Genomic DNA, 15,747 nt, shown 5'->3' with positions numbered 1-15,747 from the left:
TCTATTGATAATTTTGTTTTGTTTTTAAGACTTTTTGTAACATGGTAATGGACTCACTATTTGGAATAGTTCATAACATATATGTGTTTTGATATGATGGCTTTGTCATGTGTTATAGTTATCAGGCTTACTCCTACTGAACTACAAGTTCCTTGAAGTCAGGTACTCTGTCTTACTCATCCCCCGACAGCATCTAGCACACTGCTTCAGTGCTCAGTAACGACTTATTAATTTAAATTTAGTTAAGCAAGTTAAGGTACTGGAATTGACCTATGAGAGCAGTCTGGGTTTCTGTGTTTCGCAGTAGTGTTAGTGCAGGCCATCCTATTATCTGTGGAGACATAAACTAGGATTTACTGGAAACATTAATGATGGAAAACTCAGAAATTACTTGTTCTGTTGCCTTCAGAAAGCTTAAGCACTTGAAGATTTTCATTTTTATTGTATTTCTTTTTTTTTTTTTATCCTCACCTAGGAATGTATTTTTTCTATTTCTAATCAGATAGAGTGGAGGGGGCGGGGAGAGAGAAACATTGATGTGAGAGAAAGACATCGACTGGTTGCCTCCCAGACGACCTAACCAGGACCAGGGACAAACCACAACCAAGGTACATGCCCTTGACCAGAACTGAACCCACAACTCACTGCTCCGAGGGCTGAGGCTCTAACTGCTGAGCCAAACCAGCTAGGACTTGATTGTATTTCTTAATTCTTTTTTTTTAACCCTCAACCAAGGATATGTTTTTATTGATTTTAGAGAAAGAGGAAGGGAGAGGGAGAGAGAGAGAGAGAAACATTGATGTGAGAGAGGTACATCGATAAGTTGCCTCCCATATGCACCCTGACCTGGGATCAAAACCACAGTCTGGGTATGTGTCCTGACCGGGAATCAAACCTGCAATCCTTCGGTGCACGGGACAACACTTCAGCATTCTGAGTCACACCGGCCAGGGTTTTCTTGATTATTTAAATAAAGAGACAAATTCCCATTTTTAGACAGATATCCTCACCAAGAAAGCATGAGGTAGTGAAGTCTTCACTAGCAGCCAGCATCCCAGGCTGATCTGCAGAGGGGCATTCTTCTTATCATTTCTCTCCTCTTTCTTAGAACAAGAGAGGTATCTGCAAGCCAACAATGAAGAATTCAACACTGTATTTGGATATCCGGTGAGTAACAGGTCTCTGGCTATTTCAGAAGGGGGCTGAAATTTTCCTCTAATATTCCCCTTTTTGGTGGAGCAGAAACTTCATTGTAGATGTAGATCCTGTAACAGATTCTACTTTCCTTCACACTCCATACAATGAGGGCTGGTGGGGTGAAGGCTCAGAACCAAAATTAATCCAGTGATGTAGGCTCAGGGATAATATATGTCAGATTTGGGGCTTTATATATATAACTTCTACAAAAGAAATACTGTAGCTTTTTCTTGCACAAATGAAGGCATAGTTCACAACTTTCTTTTTTCATTTAGATATCTATCTTCTACAATACATATAGATCTACCTAATTCATTTAATAGCAGCATAGTTTTCCATTATATTAAGATACCTTAATTTATTTAACCAGTTTCCTATTGATGAAGATTTAAAATGTCTTCATTCAGCCCTGGCCTATTTGGCTCAGTTGGTTAGAGCATCGTCCCCATACACCAAGATTGTGGGTTTGATCCCCAGTCAAGGCACATACAAGAAGCAACCAATGAATGCATAAATAAGTAGAACAACAAATTAATGTCTCTCTCCCCCTTTTCCTCTCTCTCTCTTTAAAAATAAATAAATTGGTTTCATTATACGTCTTTCACTTAAAGTTGCAGAACCTATCAACAACGTTAATTGAGGGTTTAATGTTGTATAGCTGTAAGTTTATAAAAATATATATATAGCCATGTGTATTTGTAGTCTCTGTAGAATATTAGCATATAATTTCTGGAAATTAACAGTATTCAGGGTATAGACATAGGAGCAGGTTTTCCCATGCTCTGTCTTCTAGACCTGCATACAGAGCATTGTGGTACAGTAAAACTAGGTTTTGGCCTTAGACCAGAATTTAAACACAGCTCTACACCTTACTAACCCTGCATCCTTAGGTATGCTAACTTCTCTGATTTTCAGGTCCCTCATCTATAAAAAGAGCATATAATGTTCACCACCTTACATGGTGGTTGTAGGAGTTAAGTGTGCTTATGAAAAATGTTAGTTCTCTTTCAACAAGAAACGTTACCCCTTTAAAAAGGGGAACAAGTCTCATTCAACCTATACCCACAGTTTCTATCACAATGTTTAGCACATAAGTGGCATTCAATAAATATATGCTGAATAATTAATGAATAAATAAACAGATTTGACTGATTCTTATCTATTTAACAACCATTTCATTTCCCTGGTCCTACTAATTGTTCATTTTCCTCCTATTTCTCTATTTCTCCCATTCCTACTCTTTTTCCTCTTCCCAACCCCTAAATACTGATTCCATTACGTCCTTGGCCTTCTCTGTTCCACCATTTAGCCATCAATTAAGTACAATGCCCAAATAAATAAATAGCCCAAACCAAAACCCACTACCTCTATTATGCTTAAATATTATCACATGTGCCAAAATAACTAAACACTGAGGAAGTTCATAGTTAAGCAGATGTGCTACATTCTTGAAATACTGTTTCTGGTTTGACATTTAAGAGTAGAACAAAACACTCTAGTTGCCAAGTTAAGTAAAGAAGTACTGATACTTCTCTCTTGAGACAGAATCAGCATGGCTTTTGTCTTTGTTTCCTAAACAAATGCTACCCAAGCGAATTGAAGCACAAAATACATTAATTAGCTATAAAATCAAATGGAAAATTAATAGTGACAGCCAGCTGCTTCTGTAAGGCAAAAGAAAAGATCTTTGGGTCCAAGTATCAGAGCCATCTGGACTTAGACACCTAGAAATCCACAGTATCTTAGTATCTTATGATCAAAGAAAACTATTTCAATGTTGAATAACATACTCTCTAGTCTAGAAGGGCCCTTATAGATCATTTAGTTAGAACTCTATTCAAGCCCTGGCCGGTTTGGCTCAACGGTTGGAGCGTCAGCCTGCGGACCACAGAGTCCCGGGTTTGGTTCCTGCTAGGGGCACATACCAATAAATAAACAGATAAATAAATAAATAAAACAAAGAACTCCATTCAAGGCAAACCTATGAGCTTCTCTGGGATAAATCTTGTTTAATTCTTTTTCAGCCTCTACTAGCATAGCCCAGCATAGGGCTGTGAACAGAGCAAACCTTGAGAAATGTATAGTGTTCAACAATTTCCAATTGTTAATTGGAAAAATTATGGAGAAAATAATGAAATGACACCAAGGAAATCTTAGTGTTGGCTTAGATCTCTAAATTCCCAAGTATTTGAACAAATTTCTGTTCCTTTGGGAAACAGACCTGGGGCAAGTCTTGGCTGGGTAGCCTATCTAGCCTTCCTGGGCAAGTTTTTGCCTTAGGACTGAATGGTTTTGGTTCTCCAAGAGCACTCTGATGCCTTCCCAAGGCAGGGCCCAGCAAGGTTCCTCATACTTGAGTGGTATCTGTACTCCAGGCCTGTAGATGGGTTTATTCTTTTGTTTAGGCCTTACAGATGGAAGAGGTGGAGAAGCCCTGTTGGTAAGGAATTACTTGGTCTCATTCTTCTGCTTTTCTTGAGCTCTTAGATTCAAGCTCTGACATCTTAGGTCAAATAATTGAAGATCCAAAGATAGAAAGTAAGATGGTCCTGTAAACATCTTGAGATCTGAAGAGGTAGCAAATTCCCGTTTTCACTTAGCAAAATAATAGCTTAGATGTAGGCCGAAACTAGTCAAACTCTCTCAGGACTATTAGAGGGCAGATGATTTCCTAATGCTGACAGCAACCAATGTAAGAACCTTCAGTGGGTTAAGGTTGAGAGACAACAATTTGCTTTTGGCATTGACATCCTTCAGCAATGAAACCAACATGTAAAGGCACACCAAAGTGAGTTTGCCAGACTAAGAAAAGCTTCATTAGAGAACTCTGGAATGAGCTAACACAAATAACTTGCCTATTTAGGACTGAGGAGGACCTTAGGGGCCAGAGGGTAAGATGAAACTGAAGGATTTATGATTCTAAGGAAGGGAAGTATTTGGATGGCTACACAAGTGGACTGAGTCTCAGGGGACAGCACGATCCCAACTCTGCAACTGACAGGGTGGACTTGGGCAAATAACTGCAGTGCCTCGATTTACTTATCAAAAAAAGGTAATCATACAGTACTTCATCATAGGGTTGTTTTGAGGATTAAATAAGTTGCTACATGTAAAATAATGAGAACAATGCCTTGCATGTAATAAATATTCAATAGTATAAGCTTTTATTGTTGTTGATTTTATCATTATCAATAGTATCAATACACAAAGAATTCTATCCAGGGTAGAAATACATTCTGTCTCCCAAAAAAGCCCATAGTGATCAGCATTGACATCTTTGCATCCTCTAGACCTCTCTAGGCCTCAAAGAAAACATTGGGACAAAGGGAGACAAACATTTCTCCTTTCCTTTGGAAGGGGAACTGTGGCTTTTTACCATACCACAGAGAGGCCTTGGTCCTTTTTGTTAAGACTGGGAGGTGGGCCCTGGCCTGTTTGGCTCAGCAGTTAGAGTGTCGGCCCACAGACCAGAGAGTCCTGGGTTCAGTTCCTGCTAAGGGCATGTACCTCAGTTGCAGTTTGTCCCCAGCCCTGCCGGTTGGGGTCTTGTGGGTGGCAGCCACTTGATGTGTCTCTCACATCGATGTTTCTCTCTTTCTCTTCCTCTCTCTCTCCCTCCCATTCTATCTGAAGATAAATGCAAAAAATGTCCTCAGGTGAGGATGAAAAAAAAAAAGACTGGGCGGTGGGCCCTGCCTGTGGCTCAGTGGATGAGCATGCACCAAGAAGTCACCAGTTTGATTCCCGGTCAGGACACATGCCCAGATTGTAGGCCCAATCCCTAGGGGGGGTGGGGGCAAGCAGGAGGCAGCCAATTGATGTTCTCTCTCATTGATGTTTCTATCTCTCTCTCTCTCTCTCTCTCCCTTCCTCTCTCTCTAAAATAAAATAAAAAAAGACTGGGAGGTGGGAGGGTCTTTTGTTCCTCTAATTGTGCTTATTTTCTTTTACTCACAGAACAATACCATCAAGACCTCAAAATATAATGTCTTTAACTTCTTGCCCCTGAACCTATTTGAACAGTTCCAGAGACTTGCCAATGCATATTTTCTCATTTTGCTAATCTTACAGGTATTGCCTTTTGGGGCCTTTTCCATAGAACATTTTATCAACCTCTCTGGGGTCAAGTTGTATAATCAGTCCTTCTCCTCCCTAAACTCAGAGATGCCTTTTCTCATTAGATGACAGGCAAATGGATGGCTGGGATCTCAGGCCAGTCCTCTAGAGTTGCTGTGGTCAGGATTAGCCAGGATGAAACAAGCCTATATAAGAAGAAGGAAACAAGGTCACTGGATCCCAAGAAAGGGGAGCTCCTCATTATGGCTGCATGGCCACAGTTCAGCTTGACCATAGGAGGCTACAGACTCTTTACCCCAACCAGTTGTAACCCCATTTCTCCTTGTCTCAGCCTTCCTGACAGTTACAGTGCAGGAGTGCTGAGGAAGGAAAATGGTCTAGAACATGAGTACCAGCACAGGGCAAGGAAGCAGGGCAGGGTAGGCCCAAATTAGGAGAGAGGGACAGATCATCTCATTTCCCCTATGCTGAAGGGGTATAGGAGGGTATGAGGTTTTCCCATGTTCACTCTTACTCTCCTACCCCCAGCACCTTCATTATCACAGGAGAAATGACCCTTTGCCATCAAGACAAATGTAGTAGAGTTCAGGACAGATAGATAGCAATTTACAGTCTCTTCTTTTTTCCTTCTTTCTTGGAAGATGTTCACTTATATTTGGGGGGTTATATAAAGGCTGCAAACAGTGGAAAGCAACTAGGATAGTTGAATTTATTATGAACCTATGGAGGTGCAAATGATGTTGTGGTGTGGGGAAGTATATTATCCTTTAAGCTTTCTCACCCAAGTTTCTCCCCTTCACAGTTGATTCCCCAGATCTCCTCCTTGGCATGGTACTCAACTGTGATACCCCTGATAGTGGTGCTAACCATAACAGCAGTGAAAGATGCCATTGATGACCTGGTAAAGTGACTTTCTAGGCCTTTAATTCCACACTGTACCTAGTCAGGCTAAGGGGCAAGAAGGACTTCCAAGAATTATCTAGTGCTCTGAAGAAGCATTGACTGGAAAGAGACGTGTTCTTTCCTTGTTTCTCTATCTATTCCAGAGGAATATGTAATTTTCATAGGCCCAAGACTGGTGGTCTATGCATGGCCAGAAAGGGACCACCTTTTTGTTACCATTCTTTGCCCCTTTTCCAGGCTTCCTTCCATCTCTTTTTTAATAACCTATTCTTTCAATCCCCGCTTAGCTCTCTCTAGGTTTGCTCTCATCCTCCTTTCTCCGTTCTCTCTTCTCTCATTTTTATATCCATCTTCTCTTCATCCATCAGCCTCCTCCTCCCTCTTTTTTCTGTTCTTATCTTCCCTTTGTATATTTAATGTCTCCTTTCCAATTCTCCCTATTTCCCTTTACAACTTTCAATTCTATTAGGTATGCATGGCCAGGAACCCTCTGGTTTTAGAAAGCCTTATGACATGCTTAAGCAGAGGCTGACTCTTTTCCTGGCCTTGGAGAGAGAAACTGGCTCCCAGTGAGTGCTGCCTGGCTTCCTCATTGCTCCTTACAGCAGGCCCTGCAAAAAAAGGATAAGAGTGAGGACCCAGTTCCATGCCTACTAGTGGTTTGGGAAGCCAGTCCTGTTGACCTGCTTGCATCCTCCATAAGAGAGTCCTGATTTTGCCAGAATAGCTATTTAGACCAAAGTTTGAGAAGGATGTTTCTCTAGCTCTTTAACTCTGTAACTCTATTTTTATTTTTAATTGATTTTTAGAGAGGAAGAGAGAAGGAGAGAGAGATAGAAACATCAATAAGAGAGAATATCTATTGGCCGCCTTCTGCATGCCCCCTACTGGGGATTTGGCCCACAACCGGGGCATGCGCCCTGACCAGGAATCGAACCAGCGACCTCCTGGTACATGGGTCGATGCTCAACCACTGAGCCACACCAGCCGGGCAAGTCTGTAACTCTTTAAATCCAGAATTAGCACATGGTTTAAATTTCAGTCATAATTCAATTATGACTGAAGTCACAAAGCAAAATGTTACTTTATTTCTCTGTAACTGAACTCAATATAGTTCATAACAACCACCGCACAATCCCAACCATTTTTAAAGAGACAAAAACTTAACTTGCCAATTCAGAATAACCCAGTTACTTTTGGCTTAGAACTTCATCTCTTTAGGACAAATATTCTGACAAATTCAGGATTCTTTCTGCCTCCTTCCCAATTCTGCCCTTTTCCCAGGGTGTAATCTCAAGTGGAAGGAGAGGATTCATGTGTCCTAGAACCAGGACATACCCTGTATTTTCCCCCCTTCTATTTGGTCTTTGAATAGATGACTGAGCAAAGCTGCTACAGAAAAAGTCTATGGAGTTCTCATTGCATTCACTATAGGCTTCTGAATGTGGACCATGGTTGGGGGTGGAATGGGAATATGCTTGAGGATACTTAGCTTTCCCTCTACTTACCAAGGAGTATGAGACTCTCATCCTGCCCATTATTTTTGCATTCTTTCCTCTGTGGCCTTTGATATAAGTTGTTTGTTCTCTTCCCCAAGGCTTTGGCTCTTGATCTTATAAGCCAAAAAAATTTTTTTTCTCCCTTGGTTCTTTTTCAGACCTCCCTTTTCCACTTCTCAAAGACAATCAGCCTCTTGGCCTGTTTTAATGGTGGAAGGACTTTGGGGGATAGAGGAAAATTACAAACAGGGTGAACTACACTGGATGATATTTCAAAGTATTAACTTTCTACATGCAATTTGCTCAATTCTATTACCTGAAAATTTTCTTGTATAATTTTAGAAAAGGCACCAAAATGACAATCAGGTCAACAACCGTTCTGTTCTGGTCCTGATGAATGGCAGGTAAGACCTTCTAGGGAAGCTAGTTTAAGTAGGACCTGCTCTGGGAGAGGGTTGGTCTTGTGAATACTTGATGTGGTAGAGACTTTGGGAAAGTACTTCAGGACAGTGAAAAGAACCTCAGATTAGACATAAGAAGAATTTGTTTCTAGATCTAGCATACCCTGAAAGCACCATCTGATCTCAGACCTCTCTGGGCTTCATATTTTCTAACTATAAAGTAGAGAACATAGTCTTTACTTTAGAGGATGTTTATGAAAATAAAAATGAAATAATATATATTAAAGCAATTAATAAATTATTACATAGTGTTAATATGCACAGAAGCATCTGTCTGTAAAATATCAATGGATTCTAACATGGCTTATGTTAGAATTCTTCCATAGCCTTTGGTCAGACCATCTCTTTGTTAACAATCTAAAGAAAGTATTGACGTTGACCCCTTTATGATGGTGTTTGGTCATAGCTATCTAAAATGTTAGGTTAATGTTTATATTTGGTGGGGTGCTGTAAAATTTGAGCAATTCACCTTTGGCAGGAATGGAGAAAGGCAGGCATAATTCCTTTTTAAAGCAAAATATGAAGACTATCATAAGAGGTACAAAGACTATTATAAGAATTAATAAAAATGAGCAATCATAGCTGGTTAAAGGAATCAAGGAAGACTTTCTGTTAAAGGAATCAAGGAAGACTTTCTGGAGGAGGCGATGTTTGTGCTAAGTATTAGGAGATGGGGAAGAGTCTGGCCAGTGTGGCTTAGTGGTTGAGTGTCAACCCATGCACCAAGAGGTCACTGGTTCGATTCCCAGTCAGGACACATGCCCATGTTGTGGGCCTGATCCCCAGTGGGGGGACATGCAGGAGGCAGCCACTTGATGTTCTCTCTCATCGATGTTTCTCTCTTTCTCTCCCTCTCCCTTCCTCTCTCTCTCAAATCAATAAAGGAAAAAGAATTTTAAAAACACATCTTTAGTTGAACTTTCTTTATGGGAATTCTAAGTGGCCTGAGTTCAGGTTATATCCCTCCTGAGGGGTTTTGTTTGCTTCTGCCAAGTAACTCATGGGTATCACCTACTCCCATACCTCATGAGGTTACAGAATATCAGGGGAGTCCTCCATACAGTGATGCCCAACCCTCCAGGGTAAGAGAAAAACTTTCTTGCCAGTGAGTTGATTTTTCTTTTAGACCACCTTTTTCTTAATGGTGTTGCCTTTTCCAGAGTCCTAGCTTTATGAGGCGTTCTCAGTTCCAACTCACTGGATCTCAAGACCCTAAGGCTTAATTTAATCTCTTGGCCCTTTGGTGGGCTATTATTAATATTAAGGCTGGAATCCTCTCCCCAGTTCAGGGCAAGAACAGCTTCAGAACATGCTTCTGTTCTGAATTTCAGTTCTGTCTTTTTTCCTGGATCCTCACTTTGTGTTAAATATAGCCTTGCTTTTTGAAAGAATGTAGGCTTTATTTTATCTAGCATTTCTAAGTATTTATATTAGGGAAAGTACCAGAGTGTTACAGAACTCCAGGAGGTATCATTCACATAAAGCAGAGAATACAATGTGAAAGATCTCCTCCGGAGTCCAAGCAGTGCCTTCTCTAGCTATATAACCAAATTTTATAAGTCAAAGGTTAGAATGCAATGCTTGGAAATTAAAAATGTACTTATGACACAACAGGATTGAATATTTTAAATCGAGATGGAATATCTCCTCCTCTTCTAAATTTGGGACATATGATTGTTATAATGTACAGGGACAAAGTAGTAGTAGTTTGACAGCTCCTTATGTAACAAAATATAAATTTTTGTTTTAAAACATATATAACAATACATAATACAAACATAATATAAAATATACATGATACAACATTTAAAATTTTTGTTTTAAAAACATACATTTAAAACCTTATGTATGTAAGCTTTTATATAAGCTTTTATTTTTTGTGTGTGTTTTTTTATCCTCACCCGAGGACATTTTTGCATTTATCTTCAGATAGAACAGGAGGGAGAGAGGAAGGGGGGGAGAGAGAGAGAGAGAGAGAGAGAGAGAGAGAGAGAGAGAGAGAGAGATAAGACACATCGACTGGCTGACACTCACATGACCCCAACTGGGGGCCGGAGACAGTCACAACCGAGGTATGTGCCCTTAGCTGGAACCGAACCTGGGACTCTCTGGTCCACAGGTGATGCTCTAACTGCTGTGCCAAACTGGCCAGGGCTATATAAGCTTTTAAATCTCCAGGAGAAGCCAGAATGTTGTAACATCATGTTCTACTAGTGAAAATGGTGGCAGACAGCAAAAATGAATGTCAAATCAAGACAAAATAAAACACTCAGATATTTTTCTCCAAAGCTTATAGCTACTACCCTTTAGTACTATTATCCTGATTTGAAAATTAGGAACAAAATAAATAAACATATTGGGATTTATCTGCATAGAGATGATACTTGAAACCAAAGGAAAGAGGTTCAAGGATATATAAACAGTGATTTTGCAACAAGAACTTATGTTTATATTAGAACATTCAAAGAAAACTGAATTTTTAATAAGATTTAAAGAAATATAACCCTGGAATTTGAAAAAGGGGGGGACTATTCTTGATTGTAGCAATGATACATCTCAGCTTTTTTTCTTCTTACAGGATGGAGAAGAAAAAATGGATGAATATCCAAGTGGGAGATATAATAAAATTAGAAAATAATCAGCCTGTCACGGTGAGTACCTCTTTGGGCTGTGGCTCTTTCTCTTTTGGCTTGAGTGGGTGCAAGGGAATCCTTTTAGCACATCTACTACCACTACTTTGGTGACTTTCATCTGCCTCACTTTGCATCCAGAGATCAGTAGTTCCTGTGATAAGAAGTTTGTTCTTGTCCACCTCTCACTAGAACTACAAGTAATGTGAGGCTAGTTTTAGGAAGGGTATATGGTAGCAGTGATGGTTCCTAGGCAAAGAAAGTAAACCAAATGTCTATAAAATTCTTAGGATGAACATCTGTTCCTAAGGTAAATACTCTTGTCACACTGTAATGTTAAAAGTCTGTCTTCCTGCTTTCCTTATCTTCTCTGACTTTTCTGACCACAGGCTGATATACTGTTACTCTCTAGCAGTGAGCCCTACAGTATGACATATATAGAAACAGCAGAACTGGATGGGTGAGTGTTCCTTCTTAATGGTTCATTAAGGTGATTGAGCCAGTTTAGTGATTTTTCACTGAGGAAGAACATGATGCAAAAAATGAATTTTATTCTCAGATGGAAGTTCCAAAGAGGCTAGAATTATCCAGATAAGAAAAGATAGGAGGCCAGACTCTTGGGACCTCAAGTTGAAGGCTAAGCTCTTAACAGCAATAATCAAGCATTCACTGGGTACAGAATCTGGGCAAATAAACTCCATATTCTCCATCTCTCAACTGGAAACACTCTGGCTGAGTGACAGGAAAGAAGTTAACAGAACTGTAAAATTTCAGAATAGAATTCCAAAGTATCCAGCGGGAGGGGAGAACGAGTATGGAGGTAACTATTTACTGATAGAACACCATGTTCTATAAAGGATTTAAGGTAGAAATATATTACCATGCAAAAGTTAAGATCTTAGGATGATAGAGACCATCTTCAGAGAGCTTGTCCTATAGAGTTTGTATGCATTCTTACAAACATTCCTCTTAGTGCCCACAAGTTTTTTGAAATGTGGTTTCTATTTTTGTTCCTGTCTCTGTGTACTCCTATATCAGCAAATGGTTAATTTGGATCCCTTCATGAGTCCTATAAATATTTATGAAGTGATGAGTATGTTTACTTGAAGGTTTGTGCAGGTTTTTATCAGAACATGCTCCTTATTCTTGAAGGAAGCAGATGCCTCCTCCACATTGTTTTGTGATGTCTCTTCAGCTTCTCTAGAGCATCTGTCAAGCAAAATATCATGGGTTGGTTAAAAGAATGGTGTTGTGTTTCAGTGAGAGAGGGGAGAGTGTACGGTAACATTAGTTTCCTTGGGGAGGCATCCACCTCGACACTGTCCTTGAGAGAGAATAGTGGGAGTGACTCTTATGGCTCAAACCTATAGCCCAAGTTCTACTGGCAACATCTATTTTCTAAAACTCCATGAAGAAGTAGGAAAAACTAGACCTGTACTGAAGCTGTGTATATGCCCTGTATGCCGGTGACTGTGTCCTTTACTCTAGTGAAACCAACCTGAAAGTGAAGCAGGCCATCTCTGTTACCAGTGAAATGGAAAATAACTTGAAGCTGCTTTCTGCCTTTGATGGTGAGTTAGCACCTAGGTTTGCCCACCCAAATTTTCATCAGTAAAGGACTGGTTAAATACAGTATGGTATACTCATACAGTGAATTCTATATAACTTTTTAAAAATAATATTCAAGTTGATATTTATTGACATGGGAAAATATTTGCAACATACTAGAAAGTGGAAAAATAGATTATGCTTAGCATATATAGCATAAACTTGTTTTTTGAAACCTATACATATTTATGAGTACACGTATAGAAAAAACTTGGAAGGATGTACTTCAGAAGGTTAATAGCACTTATCTCTAAGCAGTGGGTAAATATTACTTCTCCATTCTCCTTTTAATAGTGTATACATATTTACAAAGGGCATATTTTGCTTAACTAATCAGAAAAAAGTAAAATTTATTTTCATTTTGAAAAAATACTAGGGTTGCTTTAAGTTAAGTAGCTTTTAAAAAATTTTTTCAGATTTAGAGCTCATAGATCTAGCATTACTGATAGTGATGTTATCTTGTGGGGTTTTCTCATCCATGACTCTCTCTGGATAACCCATGCCACAAACAGGATTACTCTTCTCTGATGCCCAGAAACCTTTGCCTGTCTTTCTAAAAGGAGCTGCTGAGAAATGGGCAGCATCTGAGAGAGGATAGGATATGTATGTGTTTTGAAAGAGGGATGTTCTTTTCTCTTTTATGTTAAGCCTCCTTCTACCCTGTTAGGAAAGGCCTAAGATTACAGAGCCAGCACTCTTACTTCTTCATTTTTGTCTTTCAGGTGAAGTGAGGTGTGAGTCTCCCAATAACAAGTTGGGCAGATTCACAGGAATACTGACTTATAAGGGAAAAAACCACATCCTGGACCATGACAAGCTGCTGCTCCGAGGATGCATCATCAGGAATACAGATTGGTGCTATGGCTTAGTGATTTATACCGGTACGTATCCCTGGAGCCACAGTTAGTCGTCCCAACCTGCTGGATTCAATTCATGGCCAAGTTGTGAGCACTTAGGTTTCAGAATGTAGATATGGTACTCAGATATACACCAGAACACTATGGCTTTGAGACAGAAAGAAAAGGAGGTGGATGGATGGATGGATGATTTAAGAAAAAAAAATATTTTCTCCCTGGCTGGTTTGGCTCAGTGGTTAATGCATCAGTCTATGGACTGAAGGGTCACAGGTTTAATTCTCGGTCAAGGGTACGTACCTGGATTGCAGGTCTGATCCCTGGCCCCAGTTGCAGTCATGTGGGAGGCAACCAATCAGTGGGTCACTCCCCTTCTAGAAAATTTAGTCCTAGACATGGGAATCCTAGATGCCTCACTTCTGTGGAAAATAATAGGATCCAAGCCCTGGAGAGAAACTTAAGAGTCCAGGGAGGCCTTGGTGGAACATTTTTTTTTTATTCTTGACCTATAAGTGGCAGCTTCTAGGCTGCCTACTCCCAAGCTCAAAAGATTTGAAGTAGACTTATTTTTTTACTGTTCTTAAGCAGGTACTCACACACATTGCCACACATACAAAGCTCTTTTTTAGCAAAAAAAAAAAAATTTTCCCTAAAGCAACAGCAATGAGGTTGCCAACAAGCACAAATCTAGTTAAGGGTTCCCTCTGACTCTTGGTTGGTTGCATGGTAGTGAAAAATCTCTGGGGGCTTTGGGAAGCTCAGAATACAGAACTGATGCCACCTAAGAGTGTCTCAAGGTGTGTAGTGCAGCACTGAGTTGCTGTTACTGCTACATGATGTGTAAGTTCTGCTGTGATCTCCACATTCTTTCTGAAACCTGGGGTAGGGGTAGTCTTTCTGTGAATCCTTGGAAGATACTGTCCCTTGTAGTTTCAGTCTCTCAGCCAAACTTCTCATTAGTTCACGCCCTTCAAGGAATGCTTAAGAGGAAAGAATGGCATAGCTTATGCACTGCATTCTCAGAGTTCATCCACATACCAGGGAAGTTCCAGCTCCCTCATATGTAAACATTGATGAAATTCCTTCATTAGAGTACATGTAAGAATAATAATCAGATAGTAAAAGGCTAGAGAAATTTCTACTTACACTTTCTTCTAAACTTCTTATGTTTTCTCTGCAGCCATCTCTCTCTAGTCAGTAATTTCCAACCCTAATGCCCATGGTCATTAAAAGCTTTTACTTCTGCTTACTGTCTGCCCTGTCATGAAGAAATATGGACTCTGTCTCTTAGCCCCAGAGACGTCTCAGATCCCCAGCTTCTACCTCAGAAGAAATCACTGCCATTGCCTTTTCCTTTCTTCCTTTCCCAATTAGAAACTTTAAGTAGATGTCCTGGCCGATTTGGCTCAGCAGTTAGAGCGTCGGCCTGTGGTCCAGAGAGACCCGGGTTTGGTTCCCCCTAAGGGCACGTACCTCGGTTGCAGTTTGTCCCCGGCCCTGGTTGGGTCATGCGGGTGACATGGTCCCTTTCACGTCAATGTCTCTCTCTCTCTCCCTCCCACTCTATCTGAACAAAATATCGAAAAATGTCCTCAGGTGAGGATAAAAAAAAATTTAATAAGTAGAACCTGGTCCAACAGTGTGTTTCCTCAAAAAAAAAAAAAAAACACCTCAGTATCAGAAAATTCCTTTTCTATGCTGAATTAAGCAGATGGTAATGAGAGAGAAGCTTGTGACTTCTATTCTGACTTAGCTCATCTGTGAAAGAATACACCCCTCAGGTGCTGCAGTGAGAGGAGTTAGCATTGCTGCACTTTGCAGAAGTAGTTGGAATTATTCCTAGATACAAATTTTCTATACTTTGAGTTATTGGCACCAACTATGAACCTTTCTCCAGGGTTTTATTCCTGGCACTGGAAAGAGTTTTGATTAGGTAATCATAAAGGTACATTTCAACCCAATTTCAAGCCTGTGAGTATATTCAATAATTCTAAGAGCTGATGTCTCCCCATTTCACTTAGGGCCAGACACCAAATTAATGCAGAACAGTGGAAAGTCCTCCTTTAAACGGACACACATAGACCATCTCATGAATGTCCTTGTGCTCTGGGTACGTAAAATATTTTTTTCTATTTCTTTTCTTTTTTTAACTGTTGAAAGTATTACAGATGTCCCGCATTTTCTCCCTTTTGCGCCCCTCCACCTGGCTTCCTCCCTGTGTTATTGTCTATGTCCATGGGCTATGCATATATGCATAAAAGTTCTTTGGTTAATTTCTTCCCACCGCCCCCCTTCCCTCTGAGATCTGTCAATCTTTTCCATGCTTGCATATCCTTTTTTCTATTTCTTTACAAATAGGCATACTTCCCTTCCTTCCATGTATTCCCTTCCTTCCGTGAAGGGAATTTAATTGTTTGAAAGTCTCAGGTAATCTTTAGGACCCCACATACTCACGTCTGCCGCAGAAAAGAACAGCCAATGATAAGGAATTCTCTAGTTTATACCTCTGTTGTGGAGG

At 40.1% G+C, this 15,747-nt stretch overlaps 1 protein-coding gene across 1 annotated transcript in view; it reads left to right on the top strand.

The window, feature by feature from the left end:
• The window catches only part of LOC118630078 (phospholipid-transporting ATPase FetA-like), an 85,199-nt gene that overhangs the window by 17,866 nt on the left and 51,586 nt on the right, over positions 1-15,747 (top strand). Inside the window, exons 2-10 of the mRNA XM_036261775.1 lie at positions 1,109-1,167; positions 5,155-5,268; positions 6,077-6,175; positions 8,019-8,080; positions 10,716-10,788; positions 11,157-11,227; positions 12,256-12,338; positions 13,098-13,256; positions 15,251-15,339. Of these exons, the coding sequence (XP_036117668.1) occupies positions 1,109-1,167; positions 5,155-5,268; positions 6,077-6,175; positions 8,019-8,080; positions 10,716-10,788; positions 11,157-11,227; positions 12,256-12,338; positions 13,098-13,256; positions 15,251-15,339 (809 nt within the window). The remainder of the gene's footprint in view (positions 1-1,108; positions 1,168-5,154; positions 5,269-6,076; positions 6,176-8,018; positions 8,081-10,715; positions 10,789-11,156; positions 11,228-12,255; positions 12,339-13,097; positions 13,257-15,250; positions 15,340-15,747) is intronic.

Source organism: Molossus molossus, unplaced genomic scaffold (assembly GCF_014108415.1).
Source record: "Molossus molossus isolate mMolMol1 unplaced genomic scaffold, mMolMol1.p scaffold_m16_p_14, whole genome shotgun sequence".
NCBI classification, from domain to species: Eukaryota; Metazoa; Chordata; class Mammalia; order Chiroptera; family Molossidae; genus Molossus; species Molossus molossus.
Note: the sequence above shows the minus strand (reverse complement) of the source record. Positions and strands in the feature narration are given on the sequence as shown.